The sequence below is a fragment of the Pyrus communis genome, chromosome 11, assembly GCF_041283825.1.
Source record: "Pyrus communis isolate YQ-2024b chromosome 11, ASM4128382v1, whole genome shotgun sequence".
In the NCBI taxonomy this organism is placed as follows: Eukaryota; Viridiplantae; Streptophyta; class Magnoliopsida; order Rosales; family Rosaceae; genus Pyrus; species Pyrus communis.
In genome coordinates this window covers 201,930-227,241 of record NC_142575.1, presented here as the reverse complement: position 1 = coordinate 227,241, position 25,312 = coordinate 201,930, and the positions used below count along the sequence as shown (strand labels likewise).

At 37.7% G+C, this 25,312-nt stretch overlaps 5 protein-coding genes across 11 annotated transcripts; 1 reads left to right on the top strand and 4 right to left on the bottom strand.

Annotated features, from left to right (window-relative positions):
- The first annotated feature begins 1,484 nt into the window (after positions 1–1,484).
- Positions 1,485–3,137, top strand: LOC137743552 (uncharacterized). The gene is made up of 2 exons (XM_088679600.1): positions 1,485–1,973; positions 2,539–3,137. Exons 1-2 carry the CDS (start codon positions 1,594–1,596, stop codon positions 2,600–2,602), a joined length of 444 nt encoding a protein of 147 aa, XP_088535726.1. The 5' UTR covers positions 1,485–1,593; the 3' UTR covers positions 2,603–3,137.
- Positions 3,060–5,826, bottom strand: LOC137743551 (protein MET1, chloroplastic). The gene is made up of 7 exons (XM_068483468.2): positions 5,277–5,826; positions 4,665–4,771; positions 4,429–4,523; positions 4,226–4,302; positions 3,903–4,023; positions 3,620–3,679; positions 3,060–3,540 (listed from the first exon to the last, which is right to left on the bottom strand). Exons 1-7 carry the CDS (start codon positions 5,693–5,695, stop codon positions 3,397–3,399), a joined length of 1,023 nt encoding a protein of 340 aa, XP_068339569.1. The 5' UTR covers positions 5,696–5,826; the 3' UTR covers positions 3,060–3,396.
- Positions 5,827–6,658: 832 nt separating this feature from the next.
- LOC137743394 (pumilio homolog 12) lies at positions 6,659–11,605 on the bottom strand. Of its 2 annotated transcripts, XM_068483277.2 has the most exons (9): positions 11,175–11,605; positions 10,913–10,984; positions 8,645–10,372; positions 8,294–8,456; positions 7,899–8,062; positions 7,551–7,809; positions 7,223–7,337; positions 7,072–7,115; positions 6,659–6,976 (listed from the first exon to the last, which is right to left on the bottom strand). In XM_068483277.2, exons 3-7 carry the CDS (start codon positions 10,288–10,290, stop codon positions 7,230–7,232), a joined length of 2,340 nt encoding a protein of 779 aa, XP_068339378.1. In that variant the 5' UTR covers positions 10,291–10,372; positions 10,913–10,984; positions 11,175–11,605; the 3' UTR covers positions 6,659–6,976; positions 7,072–7,115; positions 7,223–7,229. The 2 variants fall into 2 exon arrangements, with proteins under 2 accessions (XP_068339378.1, XP_068339377.1); XM_068483276.2 differs by having other exon boundaries at positions 10,913–11,505.
- Positions 11,606–13,728: 2,123 nt separating this feature from the next.
- On the bottom strand, positions 13,729–18,115 carry LOC137743331 (chaperonin 60 subunit beta 2, chloroplastic). Of its 6 annotated transcripts, none has more exons than XM_068483203.2 (15): positions 17,894–18,115; positions 17,163–17,390; positions 16,952–17,077; positions 16,456–16,593; positions 16,279–16,374; positions 15,895–16,137; positions 15,573–15,807; positions 15,234–15,403; positions 15,062–15,139; positions 14,898–14,969; positions 14,686–14,790; positions 14,477–14,569; positions 14,299–14,391; positions 14,063–14,189; positions 13,729–13,979 (listed from the first exon to the last, which is right to left on the bottom strand). In XM_068483203.2, exons 2-15 carry the CDS (start codon positions 17,388–17,390, stop codon positions 13,966–13,968), a joined length of 1,818 nt encoding a protein of 605 aa, XP_068339304.1. In that variant the 5' UTR covers positions 17,894–18,115; the 3' UTR covers positions 13,729–13,965. The 6 variants fall into 6 exon arrangements, with proteins under 6 accessions (XP_068339304.1, XP_068339305.1, XP_088535774.1 ...); XM_068483204.2 differs by having other exon boundaries at positions 17,163–17,395; positions 17,894–18,087; XM_088679648.1 differs by having other exon boundaries at positions 15,573–16,137; positions 17,894–18,048.
- A 1,276-nt stretch (positions 18,116–19,391) lies between these two features.
- Positions 19,392–23,243, bottom strand: LOC137742622 (putative serine/threonine-protein kinase PBL16). Its single transcript, XM_068482532.2, has 6 exons — positions 22,648–23,243; positions 21,314–21,621; positions 21,092–21,227; positions 20,499–20,635; positions 20,114–20,237; positions 19,392–19,924 (listed from the first exon to the last, which is right to left on the bottom strand). The coding sequence occupies exons 1-6, from the start codon at positions 22,709–22,711 to the stop codon at positions 19,536–19,538; spliced, it is 1,158 nt and encodes a 385-aa protein (XP_068338633.1). The 5' UTR covers positions 22,712–23,243; the 3' UTR covers positions 19,392–19,535.
- Between the last annotated feature and the right edge of the window lie 2,069 nt (positions 23,244–25,312).

Here is a 25,312-nt window from a genome sequence, read left to right as displayed (position 1 = left end):
TACAATCTCTCTCTCTCTTTCTCTTAAAAAAAGAAAAGAAAAGGGCAGAGATTTCTTTCTTAATTAATTTATGAGAAAAAGAGAGCCAAATTCGTAAAAAAAGAATGACTAGCGAGCAGTGATATGAGAATACAACTACACGATACGAATAATTTCGATTTGAATCTGACGGCATGATTTCAAAGTTCAATCCTGGGCTGGTCTGATGTCCCCAAATATTAAATTCCATATATTATATTATGGGTTTGCATGCATGGACCATATGTCTACGAATTATTAATTTAATCATGTGCATGCATGTTACCAATATTCCTTCATTAATCAATCACATCTAACCACCAAAAAAAAAAAAGGGATTAAGGACGACATTCAAGTACATGTTTAAGTTATATCTAAGCATGCCCGATGACTAACGAATCTGAACCTATCAATTGTTCTTTTTCTTCTTTTATTTATTTATTAATAACGAAAAAAAATTACATCTAATGAGTGAAGATAAAGTTTTCTTTGCTATTGTAAACAATTCAAACATATCTAATATCATAATTAGTGATTATTCTTTCAAATATTATAAATAATTATATCTATATTGGATTTGTTGTTACCATTTTGTTATGTAACCCTGATATTATATATAAAGAAGAATTGATTGTAGCCTAGCCTTTTATTTGAGATTACGAGACTCGGGTGGTTGATTATTTGTATTCATAAAATTAACAATGGCAGGCATGAATCCTAACAACACACATAAATAAATAAATAAATACATTAATTTTCTATAGAACGATAAGCTTGCCTAATTAAAAAAATAAAATACAATTTGGCATGCCATTTCCACTTGAGAGCATATATTATAAGAGAGAATGATACAAAATATAAGACTAGTATTTGCCTGCCTGACTGATGGTTGGTACTTGCTAATTGGTAATCAAGGGAAAGAAAAGAAGCTTTTGGATTTGGATTTGGATTTGAGATAGGGTTGTCGTCATGGGTGCTTTCCTTTCCAGCTAATTAAAATTCCATTATTCAAAGCTTTCCCTTTCCCTTTCCTTCGTTTTTGTTCTTTCTTTCTTTCTTTCTAAACTTGTAGACTTTGCTCTCTCATTACCTTTTCTGTTTCTTCTCAACATTGTCCATGATGTTCATCATGTTCATGACGGAGGAGGTGGAAGTGAAACCCTGAAAGAACAGGGTATCATCGTAATTTCAGTCTCCATAGACATAATTGCTGCTTTCTTTCTGTTCCCTCCCTCTACTTTATAATTTATAAAAGGGCATCCCATTCCCACAAGCATAGGCAGTAGGCTGTAGGCAGTAGGCAATAAGCAAGCCTCATTTTTTATGCTTTACTTTTTAGGTTGGTTTGTTGAGAGTCTTCTCCTTCTGGTGGGAGGAGTTGGAATCCAACTGCACCGGCCTTCAGTTGTAACAGATAGTGCGCGTACGGACATTGCCAAATTCATACTTTGTCGCATTTTTTGAGAATTGAGATTGGAACTGCAAAATGAGATAATTTGGAACGCAGGCAGGCAGGCACATAGATAGATAGATAATATATATATATATATATATATATATATATATTTATATTTGATGAGGTTTGCGTCTTGCAAGATTCATTGTCCTCCCTTGATTTGCTTTTGCAAGCCTAATTCCCCTCACATATACACTCCTGGACCACTCGAATTACAGAATTCCCCAACTCCACCTCCACCTCCACCTTTGCCTAATTCAAAACTTGCATCAGTTCCTGAGACATCTGATCACTTGGCTGATGAAGAAATCATCAAGGGGGAAAAGTTATTAGGTAATGCGAATCCACAACCATCTACTGCTCAGCCTTGTCTCAAAAGTAGTCTCCGAAAACCCAATTCGGACTCCAGTGCTCCAAAACAGGAGGAGCTAAAGAAGACAGTGCAGTGGATAGACATTTTAGGGAAGCAGCTTGTTGACATCAGGGAATTTCAGTGCAGGTACGTGGTCTTTACTCTCTCTCTCTCTTTCTCTCTCTACCATGCTACTTCATTATTGTACTCAAATTATTTTGCGTTTAGTTTTTCTTTGGGTGGAATTCTTTGATTAATTCTCCAAGATTGACAGCTTCCAATTTCTGAAAATATGTAGAAAATCCTACATCAGAATTCAAAATTCAGAATTCACACAAGATGCTCGATCTTGATTTTCTTTCTGAATGTTAAGTAGGTCAGAAAACATCATAAACTACTGTATCTGAAAAGAGAGAAATTTCTACGAGTTCTGGTTGGAAAATTTGGATCGTTTCTCCTTTTTGGTCCAAGTGTAGCATTCATGTGAAAGTTGAAACCAAACATTTGCATTCAGTGATGTTTTATCTATAATACAACACAGTATGGATTACCACGCTCAATATGCAATGCGCAATTGTGCATGCCTCAGTTTCTACATCCCCTTGAAATACCGATTCTTTTCTGCTTTTCATCTTATTATGCTTACTAATGCCTTTCAAATTTGGTTTTGGTTTCTCACCTAATCACTGCGTGATTTGTGCTTCTTCAATAGTGAACTAGAAGATACAGACAATGAAAACGAGAACAGAAGAGGCTGTGTTTGCGTTATTTTATGAAACTTCTCGATCAGCGTCCGCTCTGCAAATTCCCAAGAAAATCACAGCAATTCCAGGAGGGAAAGAAAGGAAAATTCATGTTCTTCATGCGATGAGTCTAAAATTGAATGGCACTCAGGTGTTTGAAATTCAGTTTTAGTCCATTTCACGTTACCAAATTACAGCGTAGCTGCAGCTCTCACAGGACTGTTTTATGCACTCAAGATAGTCACTTTTCGTTTATGAGAACGTTAACAACATTGCATTCTTTTGATTATGAAACTTCTCACAAGTTCAGACACAGGATCGGCGACGGACCAATCATCCATTCATGCGCAGCCGTTACTTTGTAATCTCCGGGGCTACATAGATCCAGGGGCGAGGAACACCGTATTTATACTTGATAAAGTTGTTTTTTCATTTAGATGCTTAATGCTTCGGCGGAGGTGCCCTGAAAAATGATTAAGATGCAATAACATTTGTAAACACAAAAGCAATTGACACTCCTGTCATTAGATGAAATTTATGTATACGAAACTTTTTGTTACCCCTTTAAGTTTCTTTCTATCTTCAATTCTTGCAAATTACAAACAGAAGATTCTCATCGGAGAAAAAGATTGAAGTAAGCAAGAATACAGAAAAAATATCTTCCAAACTCATCCAAATCTAATGCCATGAACAAATTGATACTAGCGAAACTGATCTGTCTGAAGCACGAGATGGCTGATGGCTCAATCAATGCCTTCGTTGACTTGCCGTTAATCTCAAATGCAGACCAGCTCAAGTCCTTTTAACTTTTGAAGTAGCTCATTGCTCTATTTCTTGTCGAAAATGCCAAATATAGATTTTATGGCGTTGATGGCATTTTCGTTGATGAATGATTCGTCAAATCTTTTCAATAGAGGATCAAAAGCCTCAGCTTTTCTTACATTCTCCAGGTCAGGATCAGTCCGAATTCTCTGTTGACAGTAATAGTAATAAATTCCATAAGAAGCTCTATGAAATAAACCATGGTATTCTCAAATATAGGTACGTTACCTTGAAGTCTTCAAATCCAGCTTTCAGGGCATCCTCAAGTGCAGAGATCCCAGCTTGTATCTATATAAAGAATTACAATATAAACAAATCAGTTAGTTGATCACAACATTGATTACAAAAGAGAGAATCCTTCACAATTTATTTAACCTGACAACAACGTCAACTGTAGAAGGATAAATCAAAATCTAGTTAAAATGGCCAAACCTTTGAACGCCAAAACCAAGGGAAATGTTGAAACCGAAGCACAAATTAATCGTAATGATAGTATTCTTATTGGAAATACCTGATTAAGCTTAGAATAACAACAAGCAACATTGTAACTTGCCACTGAAGCTTCATCTAACTCAGGTTTTGATCCTAGCACAGATTCAAATTTCTCCAATGCTTCCTCATATTTCCCGCCCCTTTTTCAACCAATAAAAGGACAACGGAAAAGAATGTTGTAAGTGAGATCAACCTCCGGTTATCTGAAGTTTAGACTTCATCCGAGGTCATAATGAAGAAAAACCTTAAAGAATGGAAGCAAACTGAACCTTTTAACTTTCCTTATCAAAGAAAGATGAAGAAGGAGAGAACATGCAATAAATATAAGATCAAGCTGCATACTTATAAAGCTGGAGGCCTTGTCGAAGGTCACTTTCTCTCTGCGCCTTTTGTTCCTTTTTCCTCAGGTAGTTTTGCATCTGAAGTCATTTTACATACAAACATATAGAGACTACATTGGAGGCCATTTCTAGAAATATCTTCTTAAACAAGAAGAAACAATTCAGCATTATTTGTGTTCGCAACTGGAACAATGATTCACTTACTTGGATATCCCTCAATCTTCCGCTAATTACACCAGAATTCCTCTCAGCTCTGATAATCTCCTTTTCTGTTAATTCACCTGAAGTATCTAAATTGCCTGGAAAGAAACAAAATTTCCAAAAACCTCAGACAATGTTACAAAAGATTGATTTAAGAGGTAGGAGCTTTGGACTTGAATGAATTATGAGTATTTTAGTCGCGATAACAAGTACAAACAAGGCAGATAGAATGAGCTAACCGTATCTCTTCTGCATTCGCATGAGAAGTGGACCGATCCTCTGGCGAATGGTGTACATTGTCCTCCCATACTCGGCAGCAGGCCATATTTCATCCCCAAAAACTGCACTGCATGGATAGAACTCTTTGATCACATTGCCAACACAGGCACTCATCGGTAGTTTTTCGCATATCCATAAATAACTCATCAAAAGAGCAAAAAGAAAAATTTATGCACGTGCCAAACTACGATTGCTTTAAGAACAATATGTAAAAGTCATGATATTCCTTTAGGCTATAATACTTAACCTTCAAAATCATAAATACAATGTTACAAACAATTAGAAGGGACACTAACTAGAACGTATTATATGAGTTTAATCACAAATGGAACTGGAATGACACTAAATCGACAATTGATATCGTATAAAAACCACAGTTTATTGTCCCTTTATTGATATATTATTGTCCCTCGGATTCCATTTCAATTAAAAGCTTGTAACCAATTTCATTTGAGTGTATATATATTTCCGGATAAATTTTCAGAAATATGCAAAGAAAGAGTCATGCTGTTCAACAATCATACAAATAAAGCCACCGAAATTAGAAGGGGAAGAAAGGATTAGATAACAACCTTGTGGCAACAACTTTATCGCCAACGGTGAACTTGCCAGTTTTGTCAGCAAATCCACCGGGCGCAATGGCATCAATGTAAGTTCCGCCGTCTCGGCCCTTGGAGAATTTCAGCCCGTAAGGCTGCACCAGTTCCACCTCATACTCTTCATATGCTTCTGGTTTTCCTTTTTCCTCTCCTCCTCCTTCACTTCCACTCTCTGCTGGTTTCGACTCAGTTTCCGATGCTTTTACGACGAAAACAGACAGTCTTACCAAATGGGTGTTGATAAAACAGCTTGAAGTGCTCAGACCAGAGAAATTCTTGGTCGGAGAAAACATAAGTGGGTGGTACTTGTTCTGCTGCTTGGTCAAAGCACTTGTTGGTGGCAAAGGCGGTGAAGAACAGAGAGACAGGTGACTTGTTGAAGCCAAAGACATTGTCTTCTGTTTTTGTTTAAGCGGAAATTAAAGTAAAGGAGAAGAAGATGAAGATGTTGGAGTTGCTGAAGGGATGTGGGACGGAAATTCCATTTGTTTGGTCTCAAAGAAAAAGCTTTTGGATTACAGCGAGTCCAAGACTAGTGGCCCTAATAGGCTCGTCTTCAGTTCAAGGATGTCATGACACGTGTTACTTTTATGGGTGGTTGCCAAGAATTTTTTTTTTTTATTGTGACGGGAACACGAGTGGTACATCACGTGTTTTTATGTAAGTGATGGAAAATTTTATTTTTTAAGTTATTAACTTTTTAATACATATATTCTATCATTTGTATAATAATATATGGTGTAACTCGTGTACCGATCACATTGAAACAAAGCAGTAACACAGAACTCTAATGGTATGACTTCTGTTTTACTGCAGAAAATGTGCATCATGCAACTTTAATTGTGATACAATCATTGCAAACTTTCAATTAAAAAATAAAAATTATTATTAGCGTTCTAAAATTTTAATTTAACATTCTAAACATTTTATAATTAGAAAGAAAAATATATTTATATGGAGTGTAGAATGAGATTTTTGAAGTGCTAATAACAATTCCCAAAAAATAAAACTGTGAAACGCATATGTGAATTACAGTTTAGTGTCGTTGAGATTATATGTATATTACAACATAACTCCAAACATATTAATAAAAAATGATTCAAACCCTTGAATCCAATGAAACATTAACATGTCCTATAATTTCATAGGACAGCATCTTATTGTGTGAGTGTTGTAATAACGGCTCGAAAATTAGTAGCAAAAGGAAGACATACATTAGTATTAGAATAGCTATAGTTAACGAAAAATCATCGATTAATGGGATTTATTATATGTATTTAAAAATTCTTATTTTGCACTTTAAATTTTTTATATTTAAAAAAAAAAAAGTATTTATAAGAAGTGTAAAATAAAACTTTTATAGTACCATTAACAATTTTCTTATTAAATACTAAACAATAACACGGTGTTTCTGAACGAATACTAATAAACAACAAAAACACAGATGAAGCACGTTGGCAGTAATAATCTATAGGTGTAAGATACACATTGCTCCATCTTCCACTTCCAACCATGGTACAGTTTCCCCATAGCTCAAACAGCTCTACATCTTCATCTTCACATATTCCCTTTTATTCCTACGCAAAAACAAACGGGACAAAAACGAATCTGCTAATCTACAAGCATATCGATCTGGTGACATGCTGCGAGATTTGCCCTGACATTGTCAAAACCTGTTGAGGAAGAAAACACAAAGATTAAGACTCAATTTCCATCTACATCTGTTCAAAACTAAAACCATTAAGCCCTATATAAAGCTTTTCTTCACCTGCTTATTGCAGATTTACAGGAACTCTCTGAACGAATTAAAACCTACAACGTGGAAGAAAGAAAATCGTATAAGCTCGAATGCTGTGTCAGAGTGAAAATGGGTTAAGCTTGAATGCTATGTCAAAGAAGAAGATATTGTAGCAAAATACCAATAGTTTATTTCTTCAAAATGTTGCTAGAGAGGATTTTCTTCCCATAAGGACTGGTCCGAAGAACAGGCATGTGAGGTTTTATTGCATCCACCAACTTAGAATGAAGGATTCCCTGCTCAAACAGCAAAGAGAATTTCAGAAGGGCAAGCATAGAAGAACCTCATCGTTGCCCCGATGAAAAATAACTTGGAAAATTGATTTGATCACTTCACTTCTTATATTTTGTTGTTAAATGCAGATCTCTTAATTTAATTGTTCTTTCGTAAAGGAACACGAATTTCATTTAAACCACAAGATAGAATGTAAGATGGACTATAATACTTACCTTTGACTGACTAAGCGCTGCTTGGACAACATAATTTCCATAAGGGTCTTGCATGACTTGATCCAAGCGCGGATTTTCTATCAGCTCCTGGATAATGCGTATTCGCCGCTCTTCACATGCATATTTCAGGCTTTTCTCAACCACATTACTGCTATACTTCTGCACAGACAAATCCCCATAATTACCTTCCAACTGGTCAAGAATATCTAAAGTTGCCCACGGAAGCTGAAGTTCAAAGACAAATTGCACAACATAGTTCCTGCAAACAAAAAATGACGCAGATATCATGCCATGCTTTTAATGTATTAAATCAAGGACGTTGAAAAGAAAGGGGTGAAAATAGAGTACCCAAATGGATCTTGAGAAAGGATTAGTGCATTTGAAGTAATCTCGCAGATTAATCGGTTTCTTTGTTCAGCATCCGAATGGCTAAGGCATTTTTGTAGCACACAACAACCATGGCGGTCAGTTGCAAGATCTACACAGTTAGTAGTTGCAGCTACGAAAAGAAACTGCAAAAGAAATCATTGCCATCTTTCATTCCGTGATACATGATTTAATGAATTTACAAACTGATTCATGTAGTAAGGTAATCTGAATTAAACCAAGTGACAACAAATAAGAAGATATATAAATAAATTATCACGCTTGCAACATTGCACAGAGATAGTAAACATCTCCACATCAGCAACATCCATGTACTCATAAACTTCAAAAATCATTCAATGTACTATATGTTTTACCTCACGATATTCACGTGTTAAATACTGTAAGCAGCGCTGTGCAACATGATTTCCATTTGTGTTCTTTATCAACATCACTATCCCTGGCTTTAGCGATGAAACAACCATGGAAAACTGCTCTGGAGTTTTGAGGGTTTCAATGACCTTTTGAACAGCTCGAGTCCTGTGGTTGGGAAGAACCCCAATTTTATCATATCAAAATATAGAAAATATGCAGCAGAGAGATTATAACTCAAACACATGCACAAGCGAGCGAGTGCACACACCCACCCACCCACACACACAGATATATATATATATATATATATATATATAGAGAGAGAGAGAGAGAGAGAGAGAGAGAGGCCAAACCCATGCATATCACATGAAATCCTAACAAGTTCCCCTGGTTTTTTAGTGATTGAATGAAGAATTTGCATTTGCTGATCCTCATCACACACTTCAAGCAGCTTCTGGATGAGGTAATTCCCAAAAGGGTCTGTCATGAGCTCAACAATGTGATCAATGATCTCAAAGAAAATATTTTCGACATCTTTTGGGGTGCCTTCAGAAAACTTTCTTTGTAAGAAGCGGCAACCATGCTGGTCCTTAGCCATTAGATAAATTCTTCCAGTAATTTCATCCATGGAGTTATATTTCTGAGGCAATGTCTTCAGATCAGTATATTTCTGAGGTAGCACCTTCATATCTGTATTCTTAAGATGCATTAAACTAGGGAACATACCCCATGTGTTCAAACTATCCAATTGAAAGCATCCGGTATTTCGAGTAGATAAGGCATGCCGGAAATGACCATTCGAGACAACTTTGCCATTCTGGCTAATATGAGTAAGTGATTCATCTGTTCCAACAGAACCAAACCTCACAGCTTTTAGTGTGTTCATTCCCTGTGATCTTGTTAGAATCTTCTTAGGAAAACTCTGCTTTCCCACCTTGTCAAGAAATTGAACCCCGTTAAAATCTGTGTACGAAAGAGCAGGATTCGATTCGTGTGGACCCCTGGGAACCACATAATTGTTCCATATTCGTTCTTGATTAGATTGTTCAAGCCGATGAGAGATTGGCACCTCAAAATGGGGGTGCCTCGGGTTTGAACGCGTGAGCCTGCTTGCGATATTCCCATTCCCTTGAACCAGATGCTGAGCTTCCAACCGCTGATCATGAAGCTGCTGCAAGTATACATATTGCTGCTGCATCCTATGGTATTGCTCCTCTTCCATGTTTCTCCAGCTAATTTGATTCTGGTTTAACTGTTGCGAATGTAGGTAAGGAATATTAGATTGTGCATCAAGAAAGAATTGCTGCTGATGATCAGAAGTTAGAGGAAACTGCAGACCAGGAGCAGGCACATTAGAGAGGAACTGAAAACCTTCCACAGCATGAGCTAGAGGAACACCAGGAGATAAATTTTCAATAGGTTGTGAATAGGCAGCCTGCGGTTTCTTAAGCTCTTCAGAATTGAACTTTGACATGTTTGAACTTTCTTGGCCTGAGTTTGTCACATCAAACTCATAAAATCCACAAGGTATCTTATTTGGTGCTTGGAAAGAGGGAACAACCATGACTGGCGTATCCATGCTCGAAACCTGCATCTTTAAGCTGTTTGGGATTTGTCCATCCATTGAAAAGTAGTTCTGCAAGGATTTACAATTTTCGACATGACTCCCAGCTTCCATATTCACTGCGCCATTGAAGCTCAGTCCTGCGAGTGCAGACGTTAAGGATTGATCATCGGGCAGATTTGTTACCTCTCGTTGAACCCTTTTCACAGGTGATTTCTGAATTTTCTTTGCCGAGTTCTTCCCCTCATCCAACCTCCCATTGTTATGGAGTTTGTCACTCAATGGCCCCTTGCAGGAGTTCACACAGATAGGAGACAATGACGCGTTCTTTGTTCCAGATTCCTCAGAATGTGTGTTCCCAGAAGTAGCATTTGGTATCTCGCCCAGAAGCTTTTCAAATTCATCAAACTCTAGTTCAGTTCTTCCTTCTTCCATGTCGTATCCGCAGTCCGTTTAACAAATTCACTCTGCCAGACAGAGCAAGCACTAGCAGGCAAGCAAATTCCCAAGATAAACCCTTCAATCCAGCAAGAATTTATATATTACAGCTCAAAATAAACACAAATGACATTATTACAAAAATCAGTACGTACAAAACCAACACACTTAAAACTATCAACTTCAAGACATAATCCTACAATATTTATGCAAAATAACCCACATTTTACAAACACAAACCACACCAGAATTCCAATTTGAAATGACAAAACACTTCAATCTGATAAAATTCCTCCTACTAGAGAAATTGATCATTAAAATACACCAGTTTTATAACTTTTTATTTTATATTTTAATTGTTTTTTAAATAAGGACTACATTCCATTAGACAAAAAAAAAGTACCGATCAATCAAGGCCGTTATGTCAGCTCTCAGTCCAGAAACAGAGTCCACACAATGCATGAAAACGATGAGGATCATCACATATTTTCAACTAAAAAAATTAATTTAATAGAAAAAAATATTTTTCTCGACTCTTGCGTGCAAAACAGAGAAAATGGATGATCAATCCGATTGCTTTGAATTGTTCCCATCAAATAAAAAGGAGAAAGAAACATACCCGAATACCCGAATTCGATAGCTGATCGAATGTGGGTTTTAGCTGATCAAATGTGAGAAAACCCAGATGATCCTGATCATCAAGACGCCAAATTTATAATTCAGTATCACAAGAATATCGCAACTTCACAATCAATATATCAAAAATAGAAAAAGGCAGGAATATCAGGTGCGGGTTAACATAACAAAAGAACAATGCAGAAGAAAAGGAACCCAATAAAGAAATGCAAGCAAAAGAAGAAAGGGGAGAGAGAGAGACGTACGGGGGAGAAGTGAAAAAAAAAGGGCAATGAGGGTGGCAGTAGAGAATCGGAGTGAGAGAGAAAACAGAGGCATATACAGAGAGTGTTGGGCAGAGAATTGGAGAAGAGAAAGAGGGTGTTTTGGGGAAATTAAAAGCAATCGGGAGTGCAAAGGGAGTGACAGTGTGTGTTAATAAGTGTTGTTGGTCTTGGTGAGGTGAGAGAGGAATTGAGGAACGGAGAGGAGAGGAGTGAGAGAGAATGAGGCGGCGTCAAGGAGAAGGAGAGAAGTTTTCATTACTCTGAAAGAGAAAAAAAGGAGAAAGAGATGGCCATTTGGCAACACCACCCACTCCAATCCCCATATTTGCCATTTTCATGCATGAATTGGACGAAAAATAGAAAAATGGGAAATGTGGGAATGGAACGCTTCTTATTCTTGTTTGGTTTTCGGTATGTTATATCCCACGTTACCTGTTCTATGTATCATCTCATCTGCCCTCCTCTCTAGTCACTCTCACTCGCTTTGTTTTGTGTAATGTGCTGATTATATTGGCTTCCTTTTTCTTCTTCAATGAAAACAGACATTAAGACTTGACCGTCTTTTAATTCTAGCTTTTTAATGTCATTCTAGTACACTTGAAAGGAGACTTAAACTCGAGTTTAAGAGGACAAGCACATTGGTCTGATCAATTCACATATGTTGCTGCTATGTTGTTGCTTTGTTCAACGTTTACAATTATCTATTAAAAACTACAAAGTGAAACATAAAAGCAAAATAAAAAGCTCGTAGTTGTTGAAGTGGGCTATCCCACACCATTGCATCCACACTCCTAAGAGTAAGAGATTATGCGTGAGTGAAAACATATAGATATTGTATCTTTCTTTTGGTGTGTCAATCTGTTACCTAATTTTGTAGATTTCTCCAAATATTATACATTATGAATTGGCAATGGCATACCCTACATGCCTTTATTGCCTTAGCTTTTTGTTCAATTAAGGAAAAGGGAGCCCATCGCCACAAATACCAAGCAAGCTTTGGGTTCACATTACATTAGTGTATACACCTACTTGCTACTTCATTCATCTTTTTATCTAGCTTTCTGCTTGGAAATTATACACATGTGAAACCTTGAATATTTTTTTCTAAACGGGTAAAAATAAGGCTGTAAAAATTAAAATATTACTAACAATAGCATTGAAGCCGAAGAGAAGGGTGGCCATATCAAAATATTCGATTTGATACGTATACGTGGCCATATCAAAAGGATAGAACTTCGCTACTGAAAGATCAGCAGCTACTGCTTACGACCAATCATGACTGAACACATGTCCAACCGTGATTGGTCATAAGCAGCAGCTGCGGCTGATCTTTCAGCAACTAAGTCCAGTTCATATCAAAATATTCGATTGGATACGTGTACGTGGCCCCAAAAGCATGTAATTGAGAGAGAGATAGACTGATTGACTAACTAAAGTTTAGTTGGAACAGTGAGGTGGCGAGATGTTCGGATCGTCATTAACTGTTTTCTGTTGTAGCGGTAATTCATGTACGGATCACTTTTACATCCTCCCTTCCATAACGTCTTCCTTGTATAATTAATTACTCTTCATTTCTGTATTAAATCCTCACCATATATTTAAAACTTAAAAGATGTAGATTAGCGAGTAAAAAGTAGTTTGACCAAAAACAAGTCAGCAAACAAGTAAAAGTTATTAAGGGGTGTTTCGATAACTCGCACAAACATAGGATGGTTTGTTAAGCATTAAGTTCTGTTATTTTTAATTCTTTAGCTTTAACTTTGATATAGTAGTTACAATTGTTATGATTTGAATTCTGTAAATATTTTACTAACACCTACAACTTAATTCCGTCAAATTTTCAACAATATTAACGAGGGACATGCGTGTGAGCTTTTTTACATCTTAAAACAAGACCAAATCATTTATAACAAGAAGTTAATGTCTACCAAAAGCAAGAAGTACATTGAAACAACTTACGGAGATTAAAGTGAAACTGGACTGAAACTACAAAGACAAAATAATGCATGCTCTTCTTTTCCACATCCAATATTTATTGCTTTTCCATTTCCAAGCAACTGGAGTTACGTAGGGTTGGAGGAATACCATACCCATTCACTGCACTAGGTATTGTATATCTAGAGTCCATTATACCGCTCTAAACTTAATAACATGATAAATACACCAACCGAATCACCCAATACACCATTAAATGCATCTTATCAGTCACGAACCCCATTCAAATTATTTGGCCGACGCCTAACCATTCTCTTTTAACTCCGGTGAGCTTCTTTTCCTCTTTTTGACATATAATTCAATGTAAAAGTTTCAACAATAACTTGAGAAATTTTTCATTGTAACGGAAACACAAATAGTACATCACGTGTTTTAATAGAAGTGGTGGAAAATTTTATTTTTTAAGTTATTAACTCTTTAACACACATATCTCACCATTTATATAATATCATTTGGTGTACCAATCCGTGTACCGATCACACTAAAAATCCCTCCAATAACTCAAACAAAACTTAACTAACCGAGAATACAAACACTCTTGGCACGAAAATTTCTTCCGTTCAAATTATATTTGCAGTGATTGCTACACTGAACAGGTTTCAACATCTGCAGCACTCCGGTGAGCTATTCTCACCTGAATCTTTTATGCATACAAAAATTTCTTCCATTCAAATACTATCATTCTAAAAACTTGATGCCACCCTCTAGGGTCTAGGATTCTAGGTTGACCTTGTTTGCTCCGCTTCCTCACACCGTACTCACTCTCCGATCAACTTTAGTAACCGTAGCCTGTCACAACATGAGCAAGAAGTTGGCAATTTGCATTTTGACAAGACAAAAGTGGAATAGAGAGCACTAGATTATCTGCAAACCTGAGTTGTCCATGGGGTTGCCAGCGGGCACTGCTGGTTCTGGCTCTTTAATCTCAACAACTACACAGTCTGACATTAAGAAAGTTTTCGCAACAGAGGATGCATGCTCCAGGCAACATCTCACCACCTGAACAATAAAAGGAATCAAAATTTTGGTAAAATTATGTGCATGAGATTTCGATTTTATTCGTGGAAGTCCATGATTGCTCTAACGCAGATTCTGTACAGAAACCCACCTTGGTTGGATCAATGATTCCAGCAGCCATTAAATCTTCATAGTTTCCAGTGGCAGCATTGTATCCATACTTGGGATTGTCATTTGAAAGCACCTGAAAAAGGAGACTCCAATTTATTATAACAAACATAGCATTCAGAGAGTACGCGTATTCCATATTGAGCCAAATGAAACAATACCTTCTCACTGACAACACTTCCATTTACACCAGCATTCTTGGCAATTAATTTCAGAGGGTAACTAAGAGCTCTTCTAACAATATCTGCTCCAACCTGCAATTACCATTTGATTTGAGCCAATATTCAATAGAATTTCAGTCATAATGAGAACCTTCTTCTGAGTCATACCCCAAAAGATAGGGTGAGTTTAACAATCGACGATACGTTACCTTTTCTTCATCATTATCAAGAGTATCTTTGATTGCGTCAACCTTCGATGCTAACCTCAGAAGTGTGCATCCACCTCCAACAACAATACCTTCCTCAACAGCTGCCTGGACAATTACCAACGCTTTAAATTTTGATGGTGCTTTAATGCGCCAAAAATCAGATGAAAGAAAATAAGTATTTAATATGAAAATATTAGTTTGAGTTGCATTACCTTCGTTGCATTCAGAGCATCTTCGACCCTCAGTTTCTTTTCTTTCAGCTCTGTCTCAGTTTGTGCTCCAACCTTGGGAGAATTCAAGAAAAAGTTAATACAAATGAATTACAATTCGCATGCATCATAATCCAAATTGTCTACACGTGTACATAGAAACTTACCTGTATAACAGCAACACCACCAGATAGTTTTGCAATCCTTTCATTTAGCTTTTCTCTTTCATAGTCCTGCTCTGCCGCCTGCATTAATGTTTAACTTGTTAAGACTATAAGACTATAAAGAATGACAAACGTCCATAAGCATGTTCTAGAGAAGGAGAAAAGAGGGTTTCACCTCAATGAGGTTCTTAATTTGGGCAACTCGCTTGTTAACTGCTTCCTGGGTACTTCCATCACCAACAATTGTGGAGCTATCCTTTGTAAGAACCACTTTCGATGCATGGCCAAGGACCTCCTTTCCAGCATTCTCTAATGTGAGTCCTACCTCCTCTCTGATAACAGTTCCTATAAGCAAATTAATAGTATCTCAATATCACATTACAAACAGAAAATAATAAAGGAGACTCTTAGGTTACACCAGCCCTCTATTCAAACAGGAGGAAGAACTATACCATTAGCACACATGACACCTAGGCAAAGAGTTGAGACCAAAAAATGATAGACGTAAAAGTACCTCCAGTTAGAATAGCAATATCATCAAGGTACTGGCTCTTGCGATCACCAAACCCGGGAGCTTTAAGGGCAGCAATCTTAAGGGCTCCTCTTAGCTTGTTTACAACAAGAGTTGCAAGAGCTTCTTGTTCAATGTCTTCTGCAATGATTACAACTGGGTATCCTCCTCTAATAGCATCCTCCAAAATGTTAACAAGGTCCCTTGCATTTGTAATTTTTTTATCAACAAGAAGCAACTGCACACAACCCACTCTTGCATTAGGAGGCACAAATAACACATTGAAAATTAAGCTTTCATCACCCAGGGAAAGACGACAAGTTACCTTGCAGTTCTCATATTCAACTGCCATTTTCTCGCTGTCAGTGACAAAGTAAGGTGAGATATAACCACGATCGAATTGCATTCCTTCAACAACGTATAGGCTGTTCTCAGCGCTCTTTCCCTCTTCAAGGGTCACCACACCTTTCCTACCCACCTTGCTCAAAGCTTCGGCAATCATGTTTCCTACTTCATAGTTGTTTCCTGCACTAACAGCTGCCACATCTGCCAGTTCATTGTCTTCAACCTGCAATGAGTTGTAAACTTTTCTTGTTCTGAGGAGATTTAAGGAATATGAAGCAATGCAAAGAAACAAAGGAAATCATAATGCTAGCACCACATGGTCAATGGTTGAGACTGAAATAAATCAGAAAACAATTTACACTACCTCTTTGGAGATCAACTTAAGCTCATTTACTAGAGCTCTGGTGGTCTTTTCAATGCCACGTGTGATTAAAACCGGGTTTGCCCCAGCTGCAACCACCTGAACAATTGAACTCAATTAACAGAAGTTTTCACACAAACTCTCCCAACAAAATGCAATCAGAAAGACCATGGTACAAACCTTGACACCTTCAGCAATAAGACCTTGTGCAAGGACAACAGAAGTGGTTGTACCATCACCAGCTAGGTCATTAGTCTTGGCAGCTGCCTGTCTCACTAACTTAGCCCCAATGTTCTCAACAGGGTCCTCCAACTCAACCTTTAAAGGCCAAAAAGAACGAAGTTAAAAATCTCGAAATTGGAGTCCTCAAGTGACTCAAGAAAACTGTCCTAAACTCAAAATTGCAATCCCTTGGACAAAGTGAATACGTTTCATTTCAGAACTTTATTCAACGAAAAACGAACATCATTTAGCTCATATGCTTTGCCAAACTCACAACATGCTGCTCTCATCTCACACTACAACTTGAAATGCTAAAAGAAACATGGACGCTCAAAACGCAAAGGAATCTAAGTTCATGTGCTGAGAACCACAACATATAAAAGCAAAAATGAGAACACTTGAAAGCTTTAAACTTGTTCCCACCGAAAATGTGAAACAAGAAAGGATCATATACCTCTTTTGCAACGGTTACACCATCGTTAACAATTTTGGGGGAGCCATACTTGCTCTCTAGAACGACATTCCTTCCCTTTGGACCAAGTGTAACCCCAACAAGGTCGGCGAGCTTGTTGACACCAGTCTGTATAACAATAAGATAATAATTTTGAGCGCGTAAAGTTAGAGCATGTAAACAAAATAGCAGCCTTGCTCTTCAAAAGACTCACCTGTAGTTTCTTGATGGCAGAGCCATCCTTGTTGAAGTGCAATTCCTTGGCCATGGCACAGATCCTGGGAGACCGTGTCCTCCTGATAGCCACATTTTGCCTCCTAGAGACAGAGAATGAAGAGAATGAAGCACGAGACGACAAGTTGTCGAATTTCCTGTCAATGACACGGCCGCTAGGAGCAGCCAAGGAACCAACTGAAGTCATGGCTGCAAATGTGGATGCCATCTACCCTTGTCAAATTCAGTAACATCAGAAACACGACAAGTCAGTAAAATACTTATAGCCACGTAAAAGCGCATAATCCGAACAACAATATACAAAATGAGATAAAATTGAGCGTTAATCCCAACAATATACGAGCCACAGATAAGGGCAGCTGAACACATTATCCAATTTGTTTATTGAAAAAAAAAAAACAATTCATCTATATTCAATTAATGGGAAAATACCAATTTCATGTCTTTTCATTTGAATTCAAATGGATGATTAAAATCAAGGTGAACTGAATTCAAAGGGAACAAAGAACAAATCCAATACAAAACAAGCTGCAAGGAAAACGAAACACAGAATCCAAAAGGGCTTCAATTGATAAGGAAAGCGCACAACACAGCGGACGGCCAGCCGCCTCTCAAAAGCACCAGAAAACAGTAAATATTGAGTAACAGGGCTTCAAGAGCGAGAGAGAGAGAGAGAGAGAGAGAGAGAGAGAGAGTGAAGAGAGGTGTCACCTTAGAGCCAAGCAACGGAGTGGAAGACTAGAGAGGAGCTTCTTCTGGGTTTTGGTGGGTTTGGATAAGAAACGCCCGAGGGAGAGAGAGAGAGAGCACAAGGAAAGGAAGTGAGCTTGAGTGAAATCTTAAAAAAGTGGCGACTGCGAGCGAGCAAGGCGTTAGGTTTAGCCTTGTAGGGATTCAATAATATTATAGGGACCCACTGCCCACCCTTGACTTAAGCTCTTGAAATTTCCAGACCCAAACTCCATCTGGACCGTCGGTTGCCCTTTCGTTTGTCCTTCTTCCGAACACTCTAGAACTTGGAGACTCCGACTACGCAGCAAGCATGAATGACGTTTTGGGATATTGGGCTCAAATAATTCAAAGATTGGGCTTTTTGTTTATCTCAAGAATCAAGACGTTGTATGCTTTTCCGTGGTCTCCTAAGACTATCTCCCGATGAGATGTAAAATATGTTAAATAAGATTAAAAGATATTCAAGTGTTTTTCAATAGATATGTCATATATGATATGATGTCACATCCCGGCTCGGGACGGAACACTTCCCGGGCCCGCTCCACCACCGTAGCACGATATTGTCCGCTTTAGGCTTACCATTCCCTCACGGTTTTGTTTTTGGGAATTCACGAGCAACTTCTCAGTGGGTCACCTATTATGAGATTGCTCTAACCCCCTTCTCGCTTAACTTCTGAATTCCTACGGAACCCGAAGCTAGTGAACTCCCAAAAGGCCTCGTGCTAGGTAGGGATGAGAATATACATATAAGGATCACTCCCCTGGGCAATGTAGGATGTCACTTGTGGCATGTGAGTCATTTGACAGTAAACAAAGAATGAGTTAAATATATTTAATTTAATTTTTTAATGCATGGCTCCCGTTAACAAAGAATAGAATACAAACTAAAACTAATTTTGATTATTTTTTAATAGTAAGGCCCAATAAAATAATAAAATAAATATTTAACACATCCATTAGAAAAGAAGAAGAAGATTTTGATACATCAACCATCAAATAAAATTTTAACGTATTATATTTGACATATCATTTGGATATAGTCTAAAAATCTAAACCAAATGGCTCACTTTTTCTTCGTTCTTTTGTCAACTGGAATGGGTGACTCGACTGTAATTGTATGGCAATGAACAGGGTTCCGAACCATTTTTTTTCTAGGGTATTCATTAAAGATCAAAAAGGCCAATTAAGTTTAAATTGTTTAGTAACTATGTTATTCAGTTAAACACGGAAATTTTAACAACGTTGATCAAAACGATCAAACAAGTTTTAATAGGGTTGATTTTTTTCTGACTCAATCTTTGAAAATGAGTGAACTAGAAAATAAGTGGTTTAAAGTTCCAATATTTGAAGATGAGTGAATTAGATATAGTGATGTCACTCCGGTGACATATCATCACTCTTCTGCCTCTGCGGTCTGCACTTGTTTCATTTTATATATCGTTTATATATTCTGTGTTCTTGTCAAATGAATATTGCATTGTCAACAAGAGAATATGTGCTTTGAGATTGACATTTACGCAAAATTACAATAATCCAATTACAAATTATCATCACATAAACCATATCTTTTCTCAGACGCACACAAATGAAGCTAACAAACCAAACAACGCATGCATGTCAGTTACACTGGGTCTTCTTTTCTTTTAGTTTCAGCTTCCGGAAACTGGATGATCTCGGTTACAGTTTTTTTGTCAGAAACTTCCTCCGGAACCTGCAGAGGCTCCAAAGAGTCAACAATATCTCGCATTAGAGGCCTTGCTTTTGGGTTTCGGTTCAAGCAATGATACACTAGCATGGCTGCCCTTTGAACTCCTTTAACAGGATAATCTCCTTCTAGTCTCGGATCAACGATGTTCAGCACCTTCTTCTTCTCTTTCAGCATTGGGAGAGCCCAGTCAGTAAGGTTTTGCTCTCGGGCTGGCCGTGACTTGTCTAAAGATTTCCTACCGGTCAGAAGTTCGAGAAGAACAACACCAAAGCTATAAACATCACTTCTAGGAGTTAGATGGCCTGCACGTATGGAGATAGATATAGTAAATGATCTTTAGTTCCCAATATGAGTTCAACTGTCGATTTTTAACAATGCAATCCTAATTTTGGATGTTATGGGGAACAAAATGAAATTACTTCATCTCCATTTGGTTTACAAAGACCTTGCCAATTGCCAAAAGGTGCGTCTAAATTTGTAACAGAACTTACCTGTCAAGATGTACTCAGGTGCGGCATATCCATATGTCCCCATTATGCGTGTAGAAACATGAGATTTGTCCCCCACCGGTCCATCTTTTGCAAGGCCAAAGTCAGAGAGCTTTGCATTATAGTCCTGTTTTGAGGCATGCAAAGAAGGTGCGATTGTAATCTGATTGAAATTACTCAGAAGATCAATGATACGTATGCTGCAGTAACTGAAATCAGCTCATTCGATCAACCCATGATTTTTTTAATGACCCCTAGAGAATATCATCCATACTTGGATTGAATCCGGAAATGGAGACTAGACAGTGCAACTGATATGGTAATTGGTACATGTCCCAAGTGATGTAATTTGTTCTCTTTGAAAAAAAAAAAAATCAAGTATACTAACCAGATCCAACAGAATATTAGATGTCTTAAAATCACGATAGATGACAGGTTTCTCGGCCTCATGGAGAAAGGCAAGTCCTTTAGCAGCACCAAATGCAATCTTCATCCTTATGGACCAAGGCAGAGGAAGCAGCACTCCTATAAAAAGGGAAATACGCATGTGAGATACAGTCTTATATTATTCCACAAAACTCACCAAATAACGAATAACAGCATGACTTGTCAATTGCCATAGGTTTCACAAAATTATACGGTTCACCCCAAAACAAGTCTCTTTATGTCCCTTTGGCATTTATCTTCCATTTTGATGTGAAAATGACATTTGACAGAAGTTCTAGACATCATTTTTTGCCACTTTCATGGCCATCATAGGCGCAAAGGGTCGTCCAGATGGGCCAGATGCAAGAAGCATTAATAAAGCAAAAATGGAATTTTCTCAAGTCTTTGTGCCTGGTCAATCATATTTCTGTTCCTCTGTTATATTTTGTCTTCCTGTTCTCTCTGTAATTCTCTAAGCATTTCCAGATTAATCAGAGAAATATTTTTTGGAAATTAATATAGAAAAAGAGAGAGAGAAAATACTTATGTACTTACTGGAAAATAAATTGTTTTCCACACTACCCCGAGCCATATACTCATATATCAGCACCCGTTGTTCATCCTCACAACAATATCCGATAAGCTTTACCAAATTTGGATGAGAAAGCTGCCCCAAAAATATGACTTCGGCCTAGAAATGCACAAATCAACCTCTTAATGAAACTGATCTTTCTTTTAATCTTCTTAGTGAGTTAAAATACAGAACACCAAGCTTACCAGCCATTCTCTGTGTCCTTGATAACTGTTATCACCGTCATGAACTTTAACAGCTACCGGAAGGGGGTCAATCCCCTCTCTTAAATCCTCAGTAATGAACCCTTTATACACACTTCCAAATCCTCCCCCACCCAACATGCGATCTTGCCTGAAGTTTGCAGTGATTATCTTTAGTTCACTGAATGTGAATGCAATCAAAGGATTTGCAGCTGAATCACGACGTAGGATCTCAACTTCTTCAGGATTTGATGGTAACTTACTATCATCTTCCCTATGTTTCACTGAGGGGCTCTGCTCTTTTGGGGACTCTGAAAAGAAAATTGAGAGCATAACATGACACCTCTGAACCATCCAAATCCAATCACAACTAACTTGAAGTGCATCATATAGAAAGAACTAAGAAAAACAATTAAAATAAAAATCCCTAGCATGCCAGAGTAGAGTATGCACCATCAACTTTTTGAAGGTAACATGCAATTCTTTTTTACATACCAAAGTTAATATTTTATGGCAAAATGTGTAATCTTTTAGTCTCCTGTGCAAGTTTAGTTCTAGATACAAATGTATACAAGAGGGATAAGATAAATCTTCGATTGTCTTCGTATGGACCAGGAGGAAGCTGAAGATTAATGGTCCCACAAAGTAAAGACTCGAGCATATAACTCCAAGTAGAAGGAAGGGAAAAAATTGAACTTTGAACAAGAAAGGATATGCTTTTGAAAACTCGCTAGAGTGAACAGAAATACTAGTAAGAATCAAGAAAAGAAACAAGGCACCGGCAATGTAGAATATCCACTTTCGTACGGGAAAGGAAATCTAATAATCTATTACCTTTTCAACCGGCCATATGGAAAAGGTGAAAAAGTAGATCCTCTTCATTTGTTTTTTCCTCTAAACGTAAAGGATTACATAAAGAATCCAACAAAAATAGTATAACCTACTTCAATATCAGCAAAAACTAATGAAAAATTAGAGAATCAGCTCAATTTGTCGATTTCGGTCTTTTGGTATAACTCAGTCCAAACAAGTAAAAGAAATGATCTTTTTGCATATGGTTATGTGAATCATCCTAAAAATGCAATCTTGATTTTCCATTTTCACAAGAGAGTCTATATCAATTTGATTAACGAATTCTTCTTGAAATTTCTGTTGCATGAGGAGGAGCCAGCACATAATTTAATTTATTAATTATACATGAGGATCCAAAACAGAGCATGATCTTTTGAATTTTGAACCAAGGTAAGGTTCAACTCTAATCTCTCACTAACCTAATCAGAAAAACAAAACAGAAAGAAAAAGAGGAAAAAGAAGCAAGATTTACGATGGGGACTAACCTGACTTGGCATTGGAAGAGACTCTGTAAACAGAAGGTTCCCACCTGTACCAGCAATTCCCCATTATTTCCAAAACCAGAAGAAGAAAAAAAACCAAAAAAACCCCACTTCCTCCTCACCAACCACCCATCACCATTTCACAAGGATGAATTGGATTCAGACCCCCAATTGAAAAGCAAATGAAATTCCAAAAGCAGAGCCAAAAGAGTAAGGAGAGAACTTAAGTGGGGAAATTGTTTTCTTCTTGTGAGTTTGAAATTGTTGAAGAATGAGGAGGAGAAAGAGTGAGAGAGAATTCTTCTTCTTGGTGGTAAGGTAATGATGGGGTAGAGAGGAGAGGGATTGAGGTGGGTGCTGGTTCTTGGCCATGGCAGAAATGGGCCCACATTAGTAGAGAAGGGGTTTTTTTTTTTTTTTTTCGGATTCAAAAATATATTGTGCTTCCTTGTTAGTGCGCACTGCGCAGATATGGTGGATTTCAATTCCACCAATCTTTCTTTTTCCATCATTCTCCATTTCCAACACATTCTCTCTCTTTTCTTTCTTCCTTTCGTCCACATGCCTGTTTTTTTTTTGACCCTTTCCCACTCTCTATCAGTACACAATAGGCAATAGCAGGAAGGTTTGTAGTCAGCTGCTGCTACCTAACTTTCATTTTTCTACGGACAAATTGAATTCATAATCCATCAAAAGGCCAATTCAACTTAGGAGAGGCTACGTCAACAAGACAACCAGCATCAATAAAGTAAGGTTCTCTAGCCACGAAAGGCTAATAAATAACCGCCATAAGATAAAAATACGTTCGCATTTAGTTATTACAATTCATTTTTATCAAAATAAGTTGTATTAAAAAGATTCTCAGAGAGACTCTGGACACTGGTATTAATACAATTACCACATATATGTGGGTGGGTAATGTATGTATGAAGATATTAATATATAGGGCAATCCACTCTTGGAGCATTATATTGGATAATGAACTTGTTCCATGAGCATGAGCATAAAATCAAGTTGAACCCATTTCATTTGGCTTTTAACTATAACTTGCTCAAAAAGGTGATAAGTACATAGTAGTTTTGCTTTTCTAGCTGCACCTACAATGATAATGTAAATTAATACACAGGACACAAATCTTGTAGTCAAATTTATACACTTTCTCCTTGCTATTCATGGCAACTATTTCTTTCCCCCTATTCTCAGTAAAAGATTGATTTTATTAATTTATTTCTCCACTAATCTTGGCTCGCAAGATTTTGAAACGGTGTGATTGTGATAGACTGTTTAAAAGATACAAACAAGATGAGCATTTATAGTGATTTTGTTAAAATTATTCTAATTCAAAATGATGAGAACAAACATCATCACTAAAAGATTCTTGATTCACACTCGTTGAAAAATACAAACAACAAAAGCATTTATATATGTATATCTCTTTCTGTTTCTCTTGCTAATAATCTATTACTATTCTATTTTATTTTACAAGACCTAGGAAATAGGTGTAACAAACTCACACCAGATTTTCACTACAAAAACCATTTGCATCTCGTCACTTGTCATTTGGACGGCACATGAAAATATATCATGATATTTTTATAATATTTGAAATATTTTTATGTCTCTCAATGTGTCTGCATAATACTTATACTACTTTCCTTTTAATGAAGGCAACTGGGAAAAGAAGAAAAGGTGTAACATCCCACGTCGTCCAGGGAAGTGATCCTTAAATATATATTCTCATCCCTATCTAGCACGAGGCCTTTTGGGAGCTCACTGGCTTCGGGTTTCGTAGGAACTCAGAAGTTAAGCGAGTAGCGCGCGAGAGCACTTCCAGGATAGGTGACCCATCGGGAAGTTCTCGCGTGAGTTCCCAAAAACAAAACCGTGAGGGTGTGCTAGGGGCCCAAGGCGGACAATATCGTGCTACGGTGGAGTCAAACCCGGGAAGTGGTCCCGCCCGGGCCGGGATGTGACAATATGGTATCAGAGCCTAACCCTGGCCATGGTGTGCCGACGAGGACGTCAGGCCCCTAAGGGGGTGGATTGTAACATCCCACATTGCCCAGGGGAGTGATCCTTAAATATATATTCTCATCCCTACCTAGCACGAGGCTTTTTGGGAGCTCACTGGCTTCGGGTTTCGTAGGAACTCCGAAGTTAGGCGAGTAGCGCACGAGAGCACTCCCAGGATGGATGACCCATCGGGAAGTTCTCGTGTGAGTTCTCAAAAACAAAACCGTGAGGGTGTGCTAGGGGCCCAAAGCGGACAATATCGTGCTACGGTGGAGTCGGGTCTGGGAAGTGGTCTCGCCCGGGCCGAGATGTGACAAAAGGTCAATTCCTCCAGAAAATTGGAGTTGTTAATTTGTTAATCACTCAACACTACACATACTTAGCAACAAAATGGGAAATGTAGGATGAATTTAATTTTGGTCAACCTCCCACCCTTATGACTCTAATTGACTTGACTGAGCATGACAGAGATTCTACTAGTTGTCTTCTTTAAGAAGAAATGTTTGATTAGACCGCCTGGCAATATATTTTGTCCGATTAATCTCACAAAAACGAAAAACTCTGTATGTTAATCTCTTCTAAAACGTGACATGCCCAAAATTCTTCCATTTTCAACATTATATAGTGCATGCCATTTTTCAAGCAGAGAGCCAGT

Coding starts and splice junctions, on each gene's coding strand:
- LOC137743552 (XM_088679600.1), top strand. CDS start 1,594: ATGAGGTTTGCGTCTTGCAAGATTCATTGTCCTCCCTTGATTTGCTTT. Junction 1,974..2,538: donor ATCAGGGAATTTCAGTGCAG/GTACGTGGTCTT, acceptor CTTCTTCAATAG/TGAACTAGAAGATACAGACA.
- LOC137743551 (XM_068483468.2), bottom strand. CDS start 5,695: ATGTCTTTGGCTTCAACAAGTCACCTGTCTCTCTGTTCTTCACCGCCT. Junction 4,024..4,225: donor CAAGGCCTCCAGCTTTATAA/GTATGCAGCTTG, acceptor TGGTTGAAAAAG/GGGCGGGAAATATGAGGAAG. Junction 3,680..3,902: donor GTTATTCTAAGCTTAATCAG/GTATTTCCAATA, acceptor TTCTTTATATAG/ATACAAGCTGGGATCTCTGC.
- LOC137743394 (XM_068483277.2), bottom strand. CDS start 10,290: ATGGAAGAAGGAAGAACTGAACTAGAGTTTGATGAATTTGAAAAGCTT. Junction 7,810..7,898: donor CTTTCTCAAGATCCATTTGG/GTACTCTATTTT, acceptor TTTTGTTTGCAG/GAACTATGTTGTGCAATTTG. Junction 7,338..7,550: donor CAGCGCTTAGTCAGTCAAAG/GTAAGTATTATA, acceptor CTGTTTGAGCAG/GGAATCCTTCATTCTAAGTT.
- LOC137743331 (XM_088679648.1), bottom strand. CDS start 17,390: ATGGCATCCACATTTGCAGCCATGACTTCAGTTGGTTCCTTGGCTGCT. Junction 16,375..16,455: donor TTATTGCTGAAGGTGTCAAG/GTTTGTACCATG, acceptor TCAATTGTTCAG/GTGGTTGCAGCTGGGGCAAA. Junction 14,190..14,298: donor GAATCATTGATCCAACCAAG/GTGGGTTTCTGT, acceptor TTTATTGTTCAG/GTGGTGAGATGTTGCCTGGA.
- LOC137742622 (XM_068482532.2), bottom strand. CDS start 22,711: ATGGGGAATTGCTGGTACAGGTGGGAACCTTCTGTTTACAGAGTCTCT. Junction 21,228..21,313: donor AAGGACACAGAGAATGGCTG/GTAAGCTTGGTG, acceptor GTGCATTTCTAG/GCCGAAGTCATATTTTTGGG. Junction 20,636..21,091: donor GGAAAACAATTTATTTTCCA/GTAAGTACATAA, acceptor CCCTTTTTATAG/GAGTGCTGCTTCCTCTGCCT.